This window comes from Akebia trifoliata, chromosome 1, assembly GCF_017979445.1.
Source record: "Akebia trifoliata isolate Shusen 1 chromosome 1, ASM1797944v1, whole genome shotgun sequence".
NCBI lineage: Eukaryota > Viridiplantae > Streptophyta > Magnoliopsida > Ranunculales > Lardizabalaceae > Akebia > Akebia trifoliata.
The window spans coordinates 34,181,440-34,198,897 of record NC_141375.1 but is presented as its reverse complement, the minus strand read 5'-3'; the positions used below and the strand labels follow the sequence as shown (position 1 = coordinate 34,198,897).

The window sequence follows — 17,458 nt, the reverse complement described above, 5'->3', positions numbered from 1 at the left end:
TTTTGGCCACTATTTTCGTTTTATTTAGTGATATTTGGGAGTGTCTCCTACCTTTTTATTTTTTATTATTATTAATATTTTCAATAATTCAAGCATTAACCTTCTACTTCGGTTCACAAAATAATGCAAATCTGTTTATTATTCGAGAGAGAAAGAGATGACTAGTTTTTAATTTGAATTTTCATTCAATAAAATCTTTAATATAATATGATAGCTTCTGGCGTTAGCAAAAATTAGTGTGACAATAAAATATCTCTATTTTTGTTTATTAAAATTTTCTTGATAATAACAAAAATGCACTGGGAAGGAAAAATAAAAAGGGGGACGAAGCGACCACAGTGGGAGTCGAACCCACGACCTTTTGATCCGAAGTCAAACGCGCTAATCCACTGCGCTATGCGGTCTTCGCACGAATTGAAGTCTCAAAACAATTTAAAGATAATATTAACCATTCATTTTCCTCACCATGCAATAGCTATATTGGTTAATTTAGGCCCTTATAAAGCTAGGGAAAAGAGTTAAAACGGCCCTTTCGACGATTAATTAAGAGAGTGCTGATGATTTGACGCAGTTTTTGGTGCACACTTGACGTGTTGGCTCACAGCCCAACATACCTTTGGCATGTGGCGCAAATGACATCAACAATCGAGAGAGCTTCTCTCTCGCCCAATACCCACAAATTTATTTTTTAAGATTTTAAATTTTAAAAAGAGTTGTTGGGCCCACATGGATTATGACATTGACAATCTAACAACACAGTCTTTTAGATTTCATGACAATATTTATATTTAAAAATATTATTTTTCAAACTTGATCCAAGATGTTGAAAATAGACAGCCAACACTCAAAATTAATAATAAAATTCAATGGTGAAAAATAACTATGTTTTTAATCTTTTTTTTTTTCAAATGCATATAATTTTGTCCTTTACAACTCCTTTGCATTGGATCATGTTTTTGAATGTCACAATGTGATCAAATCATAAAGTGTTCTTTTTTACTATGGACAGGAGAGAGAAAGGGGAGTTGGCAAAAACAACGTCATTTTATCAAAATTCTTAAGAGATTAATAGATGCAGGGGTGGATCTAGTAAGGAGACATTGGGGGCAATTACCCCCACTCAATTTTTTTGGGCATTTAGACACCTCTTGCATTTATGCTTAAATTTGAGATACTCTTATATTTTGAACTACTATATACCCCGTTTGACCCTATTACCCCACTCCATCCAATTTTTGTCCCCTCCCCCTCCAATTAACTATAAGTTTGCTCCCACTAAAAGAAAATCCTGGTTCCGCCCTTGAATAGATGGCATGTGCAAATGCACATTTATTAACCAAATTGACCAGGATCCTATCCTAACCCAATTCATTGACAGCCTCCCCAGATGCAACTCGGTATTGTTACCAAGTTGACTCGAGTAGATAGCACAAAATGACATTTTTAGAGTTTTTTTATGTGTAGTTATCTAAAAAATTTATCAACTTGAGTCAACTCAGCCAAATTCTGGCTCTCGCTCGTTTTTTTAGAATGATGTTATAGATGTTAATGTTTCATTACTTTGACTTACCCTATAGGCATTTGATGCAACCATTTTATATTAAAAAAAGAAATCATCATGTTTGGTACTCATTTATTGTTTTGGTTCATTGTTTGGGCAAATTTTTAATTTCGGACTATTTTGGTCATATCTAAATGTATCCAATTTTGATGTGGTTACGTATCATTATCATTCACATGCATAGACAATTTCGTCGATCCATCAAGTGAGTGAAGTAAACATTCTTGATCGTTTATGACAAATGGGATCGATGGACAACAAAAAGGGATGCGGACTCATTCATTCACATTGGGATAAGATGTTAATTGTGGGAGTCATGATAATCTTACTTATCCACATGGCATACTCCATCAACACCCTTGACGTAATAGGCTTTGGAACCATGGATTTGCTCTCCTCTGGATACAAAACTATACTTTTTTATGAGGAACTATACTTTTATATCCTGAGGAGAGTAGAACTACGATTCTTGAGTCTAGGTGTCGATTGAGTATGCCACTTGGGTATGGGAGTATGAGTCCTTTTGGATTAACTTAAAAATGTAACCTTTTATTTTTTATTTTTGAAAGTTGAAAAATTACAAATTTATTTAGATTAATTTTAAATAACTATCTTTAAATATTTTATATATATATATATATATATAAAAAATCGAAACTACTCTATACTTTTTAAAAATTAATTTCTCCCAAAAGTTACTTTCTTCCATAGTTACTATCTACTTTTTTTACTTTCTATCCAAAGCAGTTTTGTGTCACGACAAAAACACAAGTTTTTTTTTATTGACGACCACAATAAACATCTTATCCCAGCGTGGATGAATGAGTCCACATCCCTTTTCGCTGTCCATTGATCCCATTTGTCATAAACGATCAAGATTGTTTACTTCACTCACTTGATGGATCGACCAAATTGTCTGTGCATGTGAATGATAACAATACATAACCGCATCAAAATTGGATAGATTTAGATATGACCAAAATAGTCCGAAAATAAAAATCCAAAACAAAAATAAACCACTGCTAAATCTTTTAGTGATGATTTAGTGAAAACGCCACTGATACCCTTGTCGATAAATGCATTAGCAAAATCGATATTAATCATTTTAAAAACCACCACTAAATGTAAATAATTTGGGATAGTTAATAAATAATCAAGGTTACTTATTGATTTATTTAGCAATGTTTTGTGTATCTCCAAAACACCATAAGACGATAGTGGAGATTTTTTACAACATTTTTTTCCCTTATATTATTGACTTCTAGCTTTGACGGGGAGTAGTTCTCTCGAAACGATCTTCAAACTCTCCGCCGAAATTAGAAACATGATTAGGAAGTTAATCCAAATGAGGTGTAAAGAAATCAATTTTGACTCCCTGAATTGTCATAGTCAGATATATCGATTGACCACATCAGCTTTTACAACTTTATGTTGACTTCAACTTATCTTTAATGGTTGTTATGGTAGCAAGATGTTTTCAAGCAGTGTTCATCCATATATGTAAAAGCTAATGGAGGCCATGTAGATCTCCATTAATAGAATGAGAATTGAAGTTGGTCTTTGCATCTCTTTTTGGCTATCTTGAACAACTTGTAGTTCATTTGGAGAGAAATTATATTCACACCAACTTTTTCCCAAACATATAAACCAATTGATGCCTTTATACATATATTTTGATATTTTACTACATGCAATTAAATGGTGGAATTCATTTTCCAATCATCATTTTTATGCTTGTTATTAATTTAGAGTGAATTACCATTTCGTGACCTGAAAATGAGTTATTTACTATTCTGGTTAACTGTTCATTTTAATTACCAAAACATGAATGACCACGTTTTCGTTATAAAAATAAAAAATCATAACGGTAACAAAATTGTCACTTTAAAACATCCAAATTTGTGATCATTCACGTTTTGATAATTAAAATGAATAGTGAGCAAGAATCGTAAATTCATCAAAAGTTGATCATTTTTTCGTAAATATCCCATTAATTTATCTTCATTTTGTGTTTCATATATAATTTCAGTTATTAAGATGTTATAGAAAAAGGTTGGTGTGATAATAGTTCTCTAAACTAATAGCAACTATTTTTTTTTATTTTTTGACGGGGGGTGTCCAAACTTACGTTCGACTGGGGACTGGATGAGCCAAAGTCAGAACCAAGGCATAGGGGACCCTCCCCCGGGCATGTATAACAGCGACTACTTATTAAACACTGATTGATTGTAACTTGAGTTCTTTTTATTTTTATTTTTATTTTTAATTTTTCGAGCACCAAAGTAGCTATGATTAAGAACATTGCATATTGCCCAAAGAGTTTGAGAGGTTGATAACGTTTCAAACTTGATTTGATAAACCCACCAATATGATAAACCCTAAGTTGAGTAGGTAAGATCCTCCAAGGTTTACTGAGGAAGGTGTATTTGTTGTGAGTGGGCCAAAAAAAAAACTGATTTGGGACTTTTGTGTCTAACAAATCTTGTGGAACGAACATCTTTTATGCAAGATTCAATTCTTGAAAGTGGATACCCAATTAAGAGATATTTAACCTTTCTTTCCATGATTTCAACCTTTACTTTTAGGCTGAAATTGTCGGGCATTTTATATATATATTGTTATTAAATATAGTTACTAACAAGTGAATTGAGGGCATGTTGTTCCACAGTTTTAAAATTTGGCAAGCCAACATGAAACTCGGTTGCGTCGACGCAGAACTCTAAATTTTTTCCCAAAAAAATAGCAATGTGGTGCTTCTTAAAACTACATTACCAATCCTAAATAGTTTGGATAAAAGGATTACGCCTGGTTTACAAACATAAAAGTTTTATTATCACCTTGTAACATGAGTCTTGAATCTTGATCTTTCATTTCATTCAGTTAATTATATTGGTTAGGTGACTCATGTACTACGTGAAAAGTGGGTAAATTTGACGGATTTTGACATCAAATTTACCTATTTTTTCATGTAGTGAACTCAATTTTAAATTTCTGAGAATATAATCTAGTAGGTATATGCTCGACCCCTATATTTATCTTAATGGAAAAAAAATGAAATTGTGAAATATTTATCCGTTGAGTTGAATTTCAAATTTAAAACATCTCAAAAAGATGACTATTTAATGTTGTACACGTGCTGGATGAGATGATACGTATGGCCCGCCAAAACGAAAATAAAAATTAGCTCGTGATGAATTAATATAATCATGTATATGAAATATTCTTGGATAAATTAGTTTTTGATTATCTTTTCTTCATTCTCTTTAAAGTTAAAAACCATCTTTTCTTTAGCATATAACAATCATATTTTAACTTTGATTACAAGATATGAGAAGGGGTTTCTTTCCTTTTTTTTCCTTAAAACAATTGATTCTTTGTTTTATGTGATAAGTCATAGATTTTGGACACCCATGCATTAAAGAGTGGCACAAATTAATTTACCAACTCAAAAGGCTACAGAATTTTCTTTTTCCTTTTTTCTTTTCTTTATCCGGATCTTTGCAATGTTCAAGCACCATTGTTACTAGTATATTTCATTTTAATTAGAGGAGAATATTTTTATTTTTTTTAGGTTAGTTTGGTTGACAAATTATATATGCCTCCCTAATTAAATGCATAAAATTTTAGCTTATATCCCTTTACTATTGATATTAACCTAGACACCCATGATCAATGATGGTAAATCTAATTTAAGGAGGCATGTCAAATTCTTCTAAAGATGTAAGTTAAGTAAAATAAAAAATAAAAAACTTATCATCAACTATTTTAAAATAATTTTTATTAAAGACAACAAAATGTGCAAGAACCCATGCTTTTGACGAGACTTTATCTTAGTAGCATGTGCATGATTTATGTCCTTTTGCTATTCTCATAAAAATATATGTGCCATGCCGATCAAAACTTGGTACTTATTGTATTTTAGGGCATATTTGGAAATATTAGGTTGCCAAGTAAGCCTAGACTTATTCTAGTTTAAGGATCATAGAACTAATTTTGTTCTTTTATTGTTTAGGAAAAAAAGACTTTCTCGAATCTTTCGTGCACATGTTTGAAATGATTTATTCCATTTTCACGTGTTTTAGAACAAAGACATAAAACTTGTACTCTCTTTTTCTCTTTGTTCTCTATTTTTTCTTTCGCTTGTTGATCCTACCACCTTTCCTGATCTCTATCATTATACTCATTTCTCTCCCCTTGTCACCTCTAATTTTCACAAAGAACGAATCCAAACATAACCTCAAAATCAGTTTGAATGCATAATAGCAAGTATGGGTTTATTAAGACTTGATCAAGCCAATTAGCTTGATTAATCAATGGACGTTGCTTGGATTAGTTTTTTCTTCCTTTTTTGCTTTTTGTATTTGGATCTTTTCTATGTTCAAGCACCAAAGGCACTAATATGTTTGTTATTAATTATAAAAGGAGATTATTTTAGTAATCTCACTTACTAAGTAGAAAAAGTATATATGCCTCTCTAAATGCATAAAATTTAACTTTATTTCCTAAATTAACCTAGTCTAAATCAATGATTATGTCAAATTTACATTAATTAATTTTTTTAACTTTGTATCCTCAAAAGGTAGGAAGTAGTGTTGCATTTAGATTAATTAATATTTTTAAATTATAACGTACATTTATTAGATATATTTGTTACTTATTGCACTTATTTTTTTATGAAGATAATAATTAATTTATAATAATATAAATATAAGAATATTTTTGTCCTTTAAAATTCTCTAATAATAAATAGTCAAGACCACACGATTTTGAAGAATCATTACCAACTTACCCTAGCAACAAGAGTATAACTTGCATCCCTCCCCTAATCTCACTAAAAAGTCATGTGCCATGACAATGAAAACCTTCATACAAACTCTGTATTCTAGGGCATATTTGAAAGGAAAATGCCAGAGTGACATTAAAATTGACATTGTGATGTGTGGATGTGTTTACGAAACCATAGATACTTTCCATTGGGATATGAGTGAGAAACATCTGTGTTTCCGTGCGCACCTCCGCACCAACAACATATGTAACAATGTCAATTTTAATAGCACTCCGGCACTACCCTATTAATAAATTAGGTGTGCCAGCTTAGCCTATAATCTTAGACCTAGTCTAGTATTCTACTTTCTTAACTTGATCAATATGATTTAGACATCCAACAAGGTCTCGTTCTTTCATTGTTTTGTGAAAAGGAAAGCTTTCTTCAAATCCCATGTGCACATGATCGAAATGATTTCATTTTAAAAATGCGGGGAGTGGTGGGGGCATTGAACCAATTCTTTTCTCGCCCAATTCTCTCTCTCTCTCTCTCTCTCTATTTATCTCTCTCTCCCCGACTTCCTTTTTTTTTTTTTCTCTCTTCCAAAGAATGAACCCAATCCTAAACCTCAAAATTGGCTAAATGCAAGTGACCGATACGGATTTACTGGTTTTTTTTTTTGTAAAGTAGTGATTCAATAACCTTGATAAACAATGGTCTTGGCTAGGATTAAATTTTTCGACTATATTAAAAATGATGTATAACCTCAAGGGATTGACTCAATGGTAATTTTAGACTGATAACCTGTTAATGCCCATATATTATGAGTTTGATACCTAGTATGAGCATTAATTCCTCAGGGGCCACCCGCGAGGCCGTACCCTCACTTATCTAGCGTGTGTAATGTGCGGGTGTTGCACGTATCCAACACTAATCCTTGGACAAAGACCACGGTCTATGGATTGGACAAAGCCCAAATGTAGGCCTGGTCCACTGTCAACAAGATACCCACTTATCAAGTAAAAAGCGATGTATATTATATTAGGCTCATCACATTCACATTCCCATTCCCATTCGCAAAATCAACAAGAAAATCCTACATATCCCAATTTGAATTATCTTTTGAATTTTTCAATCTCAAAGAATATTTGAGTCTCTCAATAGATTCTAACTCAAGACACATCTTTTTATAAAAGGGTTACGATTCATTGACTCATGAAAAACTTGAAAGAATAATTGCTGGTAAAGGACGGTATCATAATTCTTTAAATTTTAGGGAGGGGTTTTAATATCCTATATTTGTAAGGGAGATACGTCAAGAAAATCCATATTTTACAGACACGTGCCAAGTTCAAACCGATTATTCTTGGCCAAACCCTGGGCTCTATGTAGTAAATATGAGAGAAATTATTGCCTAAGACTTTTTCCTCACAAGACTTTCTACTGCCTGACTCGTGAAGCCCAACGAGGGTAGTTTTGTAAATTGGAATTTTCCATACACGTGCCTTCGTGTGATTGGTCCATCCCGGATTGATATCTGTTTGTAAAAACGTAGGTAAGAAACTTTTATTACCCAATATGATCTGTTAACGTAACATTTATTGTGACAAATTAATTCTGTAATCCAGACTGAAAATATACTAAAAATTGCAGATAACAAACTAAAATGGAAAATCTTTTAATATTTTTGGATAAAGCCAGATACATTAACAGAATGAATCAGATCCTGTCCCCGTTCCTATTCTATAGGAACGGTGACTACGTGGCAGGTTTTTGTTGGAATTTAAAACAATTTGAGCTCCTAATCAAGTCGTTTTCTACATTGCACGCAGCCCGATGTATTTAATCTGCAATCGTATGTTACTGCACCACTCTGGATCACGACTACACAAGTCAGACTCATCTCATCCAATCAAATTCATCCACGTATTATTCTCCTCCATCTCTCTCCCTATATAACTAATAAACTCCTAACAACATAACACCTTCGTATCGTTCTTTTTTTTTTATTTTTGAAGCCATGAGAGGATCTGATGGGTTTGTTCACAATGTGAACTTCTCCACCCCTAGAAGCTTTAAAACCTCCTTTAAATCTGATCTCAAAGAGACCCTTTTCCCTGATGATCCGTTTCGACATTTAAATAACGAACCACCAATTCGTCGAGTCAAGAAAACGATCCAATACTTTTTGCCTGTCTTCGAATGGCTACCGAAATACAATTTACGTTTATTTCGATACGATGTGTTATCTGGCATCACCATCGCCAGCCTCGCTATACCTCAAGGAATAAGTTATGCTAAGCTTGCAAATATACCTCCGATTATTGGCCTATGTGAGTTAAACTTCTTTCTAAATATCTCTATTTGTCCAGTTTTTTTTTTTTTTTTTTTTTTTGTGAGGATTGGGTCTTATAGATTAATGGGTTGAGTTGGATTAATTTTGAAAGAATTATGTGTTATTAATGTCCGTTTGTTTTTAGATCTCTAAAATTTAGAGATTTTCCATAATTCAGTATTGTGGATAGGGATAATGGGTTGTGTTTTATAGAATAGTGGGTCTCATTGGATTGATTTTTGTTGAAAGAATTTCGTGTTGCTAACCTCCACTTGTTTATAAATCTCTATATTTTTCGAGTTTTTTCTGTTAACTTTAAGTATCTTGAATAGGGATAATGGGTTGTCCCGTTTTGTAGAATGATGGTTTAGATTGGTTTTTATTAAAAGAATTTTGTGTTGCTAAGTACCCTTCTTTCTATATCTCTATATTTTTATTTTTCAATAATTTAAATATGATTTAGTGTCTTAGGCCAATGAGTGGTTGTGTTTTATAGAATGAGGGTTTGGATTGATTTTTGTTGAAAGAATTAATTTTATGTTGCTAAGCACCTCTTCCCAGATCAATTCTATCTAAATCTCTATATTTATCGAGTTTTCAATAATTTAGAGATGATTATTATTTAGGGAGGGACCCATATGCCTTGGCTCTTCCGGTCCCCCTAGTCAGACATAAGTTTGGACACCCATGTCATAAAAATAAAAAAAATAAAAAAAATAAAAAAAGATAATTTAGTATTTTGGACAATAGTTTGTTGTATGTTTGTAATTCTAAGCTCCATCTCTTTCTAAATCTTTATATTTATAGAGTTTTGTTGATAATTGAGATATATTTAGTATTGCAAACTAGATTAGTGGGTTGTTGTAATTTATAGAATAACGGATTGAATTGAATTTTGATTTTTTGTTGCAGATTCGAGCTTTGTACCACCATTGATTTACGCCATTTTTGGTAGCTCTAAGGATCTTGCAGTTGGGACCGTAGCGGCAGCTTCATTGCTTTTGGCTTCAACTATTGGAGGCTCTGTATCGGCAAACGATGACCCAACATTATATCTTCACTTAATCTTCACCGCTACATTCTTCACTGGGCTCTTTCAAGCAGCCTTAGGGGTTTTCAGGTACAAATATGTATATATGTATGTATGTATGTATGTATTTATGTATTTATGTATTTATGTGTGTGAATGGGTTTATTTTTATTTTTTTTACAGACTTGGGATTTTAGTAGACTTTCTGTCGCATTCTACTATCGTTGGATTCATGAGTGGGACGGCTACGATCATTTGTCTCCAACAATTAAAGGGCATGTTTGGATTGAAGCATTTTACTACCAAAACTGATGTAATCTCTGTCATGCGTTCAGTCTTCAGCCAAAGACATGAGGTATTATCATCATTTAAATTGAAAAATAAATAAATAAAATCCTTACCCATCATCAATTTTATTCATGAATTCTTTTTTAAAGATAAATTCTATTACCACACCAAGTTTTGCTAATGCCACCCCAATTCATTTGTAAATCACGAAAGAATTGCATACATCTTACTGAGTGGCATTAGCAAAAGTTAGTGTCGCAATAGAAGTTCTCTTTTTAAACCCCTCCTAACCTTATTTATTTATTTTTTATTATTACTATTGATAATTTTTTCTTGTTATTCACTCCATAAAAAACACATAGAAAACATCTTACAAAGTTACTATATTACCCTCATCACCATCTAAATGAAAATAAATTAAAAAACCACCAATTTGTTGTTGATAGATCTTTTTTTCTTTGGCAGTGGAGATGGGAGAGTGCTGTTGTAGGGATCTTTTTCCTTGTTTTCCTCCTCATAACTAGGTTCTTGGTGAGCTCATTTTTTATTTTAGAATATATATATATATATATATATATATGGGTCCCGTTCGCCACCCTTAGTTTTACCACACACTTTAACAAACGCGTTTTGTCTTACATGGGTTAGAAGTTTCGGAATGAGCTGATTTTTGGTGAGGATGATCTCTATGGTGAGGAGATCATCCTCACCAAAAATCAGCTCATTCCAAAACTTCTAACCCCATCAAAATTGATTTACAAAAAATGGACGGTCCACGATTTTTCAACGTGTAAACATGGGGCTAAACATTTCGGAATGGGCTGATTTTTGGGGAGGATGATCTTCTAATCATAGAGATCATCCTCACCAAAAATCAGCCCATTCCAAAACTTCTAACCCATGTAGGACAAAAAACGTTTGTTAAAGTGTGTGGTAAAACTTAGGGTGCTGAACATTTCCCTATATATATATTAAAGTTTATAATTTAGGGTTGGGATCCATTGAGTCCTAAGAATGACTCATGAAAAAAATACAAAATCAACCCTTTAAACACAAAATACAATGGTTGAGATTTATGAGTATCTTGATAACACAAATCTCAGAGATACTTATCCCAAAAATAAATCTCGACCATTGAATTTTGCATTTAAAGGGTTGGAATCATGTGTTTTTTTCGTGAGTCATTCTCATGAGTTAAGGGATTCTGACCTTATATTTTAATAATTGTGGAATAGTAAATAAATAACTTATGATAAATCTGGCAGAAAAAGAAGAGACCAGGGTTATTTTGGATATCTGCAATTGGCCCAATAGTGACTGTGTTATTGGGATGTCTCTTCGCTTATTTGGCTCATGCAGAGAAGCATGGAATCCAAATTGTAAGTATTTCTTATTCGAGATGTTTTTTTTTCACAGAAAAGTGGATATGGCAATTTCACATAATCAAATCTAATGAGGGTAGTTTACACATAATAATAATAAAAAAAATAGTCTAATGAAGGTAGTTTTGTAATTTGAGTCAGAGGCCCTCAATGCTCTTGGAGTAATGTCATTGGTCCATTCGAGATTTTATGAAATCGTGGATTTAATATTCTATGAGCATTTTTTCTTCTTCTCACTCATCCTTTGAACCTTATTTATTTCTTAGGGATATTTACTACAAAGTGATCAACTTTTGACAAATTAATAATTCCGACTCATTGTTCATTCTAATTACCAAAACACGATGATAATGAATTTAGAGGTTTTTAAAGTGACTAATTGGAAATAATCACTTTAAACCGTCGAATTCGTTACCTTTTTGAATTTTCTTTTAATGAAAACATGATCATTTACGTTTTGATAATTAAAATGAATAGTTAGTTGGAATAATAAATAACTCATTTTCAGCTCACCAAATGGTAATTCATCATATTCTCAAGATTTCTCAAAAATCAAAAGCTTTATATTCATTAGTTATCTTTTTATCTAATTATAATACCATGCACTCTAACATTTTAGAGTTGCCATAAACTGACACGGTTGATGAGGCATTGCACAGAACCACATGTATTTTCTTCAGGATACAAAAAGAAAAAGATTTGTGATTTTGGCACATGCCACTTCAACTACTCATCACCGTGTCAGATTTAACGAGTCCCTTTTGAACTGACTCTGAAGTGTTGACAACTTGGTTCCCTAGATATTTTTTTTTTGAGATTCACCTCAAAATTCAAACAAATTGAGTTGACTCAATGAATTTTAAAACCATGTTGCCAATCACAATGAATTCCCACCTAACGCACTATATACTTGGTAATATAAAATTAATATGCTTGAAACCCATGGTTTTGATTATTTGGCTATACTTGGATTGGTTTTGGTGTATTTTATATCTATAAAAAAAGAAAATTCAAAAATTTATTAAATATGTTTAAGAATAATGCTGAAGTGACCTCAAGCTGGAACCTCATATCGCACTTCTTGACGTGAAAGTGTATGGGAATCATAACTACTTTTCATCAGGATACAAGTAAAAAAGTATCTATGGTTCCTATCCACTTTTACATCAAAAAGTGCGACATGAGATTCCAGCTCGAGGTCACTCCACCACGACTCAATCTTTAATCTTTAATTGATATAAGAATGAATTTACATCTACTTATCTAATTTATAATATAAAAAAAATTGAATTATGTTTAAAATATAATAATATATCTCCCAATTTTGAATTGGTTTGAAGTTTGACTCAACTGAGTAGTTCGATCCGATTCAAATCAGACTCGGCATGCACATATGATATGATATGATTGGAACCTTCACCTGTTTTCAACAGTTTTCCGAGTCATTTTGCTAATATTTTGGAGGCAAATTAACGTGGATAGGATTTCTCGTTTTGTAGAACGTGTAAGGGATACAATTGTCATTTTAATAGAAGACCAGATCAACTTTGACCTTTCACAATATTGGATGCATACGTGAGAAACATCAAACATGCAGATGTTGGGGACACAACTGAAAATCTCATCAAGAACCATTTGATCAGATTATCCCAACCGTGCAATTTATGATTGTTTTTCCTAAATCATATAGATTCAGATCGAAGACGTAATGAATCTCGATGCACATTTCAGATTTTTGATAGCCTCAATACCATGAATGAAGATGGCTAATTCAGATCATGCAGTCGCATATGATCCTAGAGCTTATATTGCCCCACCAACTTTTTTTTATAACACACCAAACTATAAACTTCAATATTGTGAAGTTTTGGATGTGGATAATTCTTCTAATTTTTGCATCCCTTTTCCGTTTCTTCTCCTTCTTCTTTCGTTTTAGATATTTGGTGTGTCTTTATCCTTTTTGCCATGTGATGTATATTTTCATTTATTGGTACCATAACAAAAGGTGGTGTGGCAATATAATTTCTATTGATATTTAAGCTTTATTATTATACATTCATATACGAGCCATAAATGACTTGATTTCAAATATTCCTTTATTACTCTTTTACCAACTATCATCCACCATGCAACCATAGATAAAAAGTAGATATAAGAGACCCACCAACGAAAAGGGGAGGATAATAAGTTTGGGAGTCCCAACTCCAAAACCAATTGGAAATTAGTAGAGAGGCCAGGAGCTTATAAGGACATAAAGAATGTAATGAGTGTATGATGTGAGGACTAAATGCAACATGTCCACGTACATGTGGGCTGGACTAGGCCAAAGCAGGTGGAGATATGAATTGAATGACGTAGAGGAGAGAAAGACCAACTCTTATACCATGATATGTTTGGGGGTCCTACTCAAAATCAATTGGCAATGAGTGACGAGGCCCAAGAGCTTATAAGGAGAGAGACAAGGCAATGAGTGTCTGATGTGGGATTAAACTCAATAGAGGATCCCATGTCAATGGAGAGTGTTTCCTAGTAATTATTGTAAATTTTTTTTTTTTTTTTTGTTATATTTAAATTTGGCTGATTTTGTTTTTTTAATCTCGTGGTAGGTGGGTCACTTGAACAAAGGATTAAATCCTCTTTCCATCAAATACTTAAATTTTGACTCTAAGTATCTACCAACAACCATTAAAGCAGGGATCATCACAGGCACACTTGCTCTGGCTGTAAGATTATTAAGAACAAATATTTACATTTTTCTTTTGTTCCTCATCAAATTAAGATTTTGTAAATTAATGTTGGAAATCTTTATGATTATTTTTTTATTTTTTATTTTTTTTAAATTCAGGAAGGAATAGCGATAGGGAGGAGCTTTGCCATGATGAAAAATGATCAAATAGATGGAAACAAGGAGATGATAGCTTTTGGGATGATGAACATTGTAGGATCCTTCACTTCATGCTACTTGACTACAGGTATATATATATATGACTTGGCTTGATCGGGTACGATCCTTACCATATAAGCACAAAATTCAATGGTCGGGAAAAGTATCAGTTGAATATGTATTTTCGGGATACATATAACTCAAGTTGACATGGGTTTTCGAGTTATAAAACTACGATTATAACTGTCTAGTGAAAAAAAAAAAAAAGACTTTGGACATCATTTTCGTTTAAATAAACATCAAATTTTAAATCTAAAGTGCATTTTTCATGGGTGGAGGGATTGCATGCAGGACTTTAGACATCGATTTATGTTTGATTTCTAAACATCGGTTTTGGAAGAATCGGTGTCTTAAAACCGCCTTTTACAAACACTTTTTTCATCTAAAGAATACACATCACCTTTTCTAATTGACATCATTTAAAAAGTGATGTCTAAAGTCTTTTTCTAGTAGTTAATGGGTCTAATTATAGTTGCATGGATGTTTGACTTGCAGGGCCATTTTCAAAAACTGCAGTTAATTTCAATTCTGGATGTAAGACAGCAATGTCGAATGTTGTGATGGCAGTATGCTTAATGTTGACTCTCCTATTCTTGGCTCCTATCTTTAGCTATACTCCTCTTGTGGCCCTTTCGGCGATCATCATGTCTGCCATGCTTGGGCTAATAGAGTACGAGGAGGCGTATCGCCTCTTCAAGGTTGACAAATTTGATTTTTGCATTTGCATGGCTGCTTTCTTGGGTGTCGCTTTTATCAGCATGGACGTTGGCCTCATGTTATCAGTAAGAATCTTTATTGCAACTCTCCCAAATCTTAATTCCCCCAATAATATAAATCTCAAAGTTTGATAATTGGACTTTTTTTTTTTTTTCAATCATTCCAGATAGGATTGTCGGTACTCAGAGCGCTTTTATATGTTGCTAGACCTCCTACTTGTAATCTTGGGAACATACCAAACTCGATGATGTATCGTGATATGCAACAATATCCTTCTGCAACTGGAATCCCTGGGATTCTAGTTCTAAAGTTGGGATCCCCCATTTACTTCGCCAATAGTTCTTATGTAAGAGAAAGGTAAATGCTAATGCTCAAATTAATATAACATACACACTAGAGTTTTAGTAGATGGCTATTAAACTCTTGAAACTGTTCTCTTTCGATCAACTACAACCCCAATTAGAGCTAATAAGTTGAAGACTCTGAAAAAAGTGAGGAATACTTGAAAAAAATATGGATCGATGTAGTAGGGGCTTTAGAGAATTTAATGAACTTTGGTATACAACTTTGATGAGGATGCCTTATGTTGTTTCGTTATCCTTTTTAGTGTAGGTTTTTTAATTTTATTAATCTAAATAAATTATGTTCTTGTCAATTTCTTCAGAATTTCGAGGTGGATCCAAGATGAACAAAACGTGACAAATCCTAATAGGAATGACATTGAACATGTCATCCTTGACATGGAAGGTAAGCATGAACTAATGGGAAATCCACAACAATTATTGTTCATAAACTGGAGCTCGAATTTGTGGGACACATGCCGAGGATTGAGACTTGGCAACTTTCACCTGAACCCAACATTTGTTAAATTATCTTTTAGACTCATGATACAGTGTCCTGTTCCTATAAATTAGAACGGTGTCCATGTGGCACGCTTCAGTCGGGTTCCTAACCAAGTCATGCACGCACCCCAACTTGAATATTCTCTGATCCAAATGTTCCACGCAGACACCATTTCTATGTATTGGGATGGGACACCGTTTTTGGATTTGTGACATCTTTTATTCCCAAAATAATAAATGGAGAACTCATACAATTGATCCATGGATATGCACCTCTAGATCTTGGTGGGCCACACAGCCTACTAAAGGATCTATGCCATCCAGTTCAAGCACAATTTGAATTATAATTAACTTTCACTATCAACTTTCAGAAGTTTAACTTCAAAATTAAATCCAACTCTCAGGAGTTACAAAATTCGAAAACCAAGCAAATTAGATTCAATGGGTCTTACTGAGATGTTGATCAAGAACCAATCGAACTGGATGAAGTACTGCACATGTTTTTTTCCGGCTTGGAGGTGTATTTTGCACATTTTGGTCATTTATTAGATATGTAACAGCTAATACCATGGTGCCCATTTGTTCATTTTCTGTAGGAGTTACATCTATTGACATGACAGGAATTGAAATGTTGTCCGAAGTGCGAAGAAACATTGAAGGAAGAGGGATGAAGGTCTATAACAGATTCTCCCACTATTAATTACTCTCAAACAATGCTTCGAATGAAAGGAAATCTAAATCATATATATTTTTTTTCAGGTGGCAATATCAAATCCAAGGATGGAGGTGACAGAAAAGTTGATGTTATCTAATTTCATCGAAACAGTTGGAAAGGATTCGGTGTTCTTATCAATCCAAGATGCAGTTGAGGCTTGCAGTTTCAATCTTAATGCGTCAAATAAGAAGAACGGCTCGGAGAGAAGCTCGAATACAATGGAAACTGAAGCTTGTGTGGTTGATGATAATGTTATTGCACACAGTCGAAATATGCATGTGGATCACCCTTGATGAATTATCACCCAACAACAAGACGAACCCATACTTATATTAATGGAGTTCAAGGAGGATGTTTATCAATACACGATCTATAGTTGAGAGTGTTTTATGTATATATAGGTAAGCTAGACTTGAACCCACATACCTCAAAGTTGTTTTGCAATGTGTCAAACCAACTAAGCTATGGGTCTAAGCCTTGATTTGAGGTTGTTTGCTGTGTTAAGCTTGTTATTTGAAACGTATTGATGTCTACTTCAGCCTTTAGTGAAAAGTTGATATAATCATGTCTCAAAAGATTGAAATGTAAGTATTGATGTATTGTTTTGAATTGGCCCATCATGAGTCAAAAAATGTGATGAGGTGAGATTCACATTAACACTCCTCCCTACTCGATCACTTCTGTACCAAGATAACAAACGAGTTTTAAAACCATGACACAACGTCCATTATGATGAAGTTGTTTCTTTCTTCTTCTTCTTTTTGTTTTGGGCAAAATAATTCCGCACAATTTAAGTAAAATCCTCTCTCATGATTTTAAAAGTCATCCAAGATCAAGAGGACTTAGTCGAAATTGACTCATCTAAGATTTGAGATGACT

At 33.2% G+C, this 17,458-nt stretch overlaps 1 protein-coding gene and 1 non-coding gene across 2 annotated transcripts; one reads left to right on the top strand and one right to left on the bottom strand.

Moving 5' to 3' along the window:
- Nucleotides 1–330: 330 nt before the first annotated feature.
- On the bottom strand, nucleotides 331–404 carry TRNAR-UCG (transfer RNA arginine (anticodon UCG)). Its single transcript has one exon. It is a non-coding gene; the product is annotated as a tRNA-Arg (tRNA).
- Nucleotides 405–8,303: 7,899 nt separating this feature from the next.
- On the top strand, nucleotides 8,304–16,992 carry SULTR3;5 (sulfate transporter 3;5). The gene is made up of 12 exons (XM_086455108.1): nucleotides 8,304–8,659; nucleotides 9,574–9,781; nucleotides 9,875–10,046; nucleotides 10,445–10,510; nucleotides 11,245–11,358; nucleotides 13,968–14,084; nucleotides 14,207–14,333; nucleotides 14,801–15,087; nucleotides 15,189–15,379; nucleotides 15,687–15,769; nucleotides 16,461–16,537; nucleotides 16,624–16,992. The coding sequence occupies exons 1-12, from the start codon at nucleotides 8,347–8,349 to the stop codon at nucleotides 16,870–16,872; spliced, it is 2,004 nt and encodes a 667-aa protein (XP_086311234.1). The 5' UTR covers nucleotides 8,304–8,346; the 3' UTR covers nucleotides 16,873–16,992.
- Nucleotides 16,993–17,458: the final 466 nt, after the last annotated feature.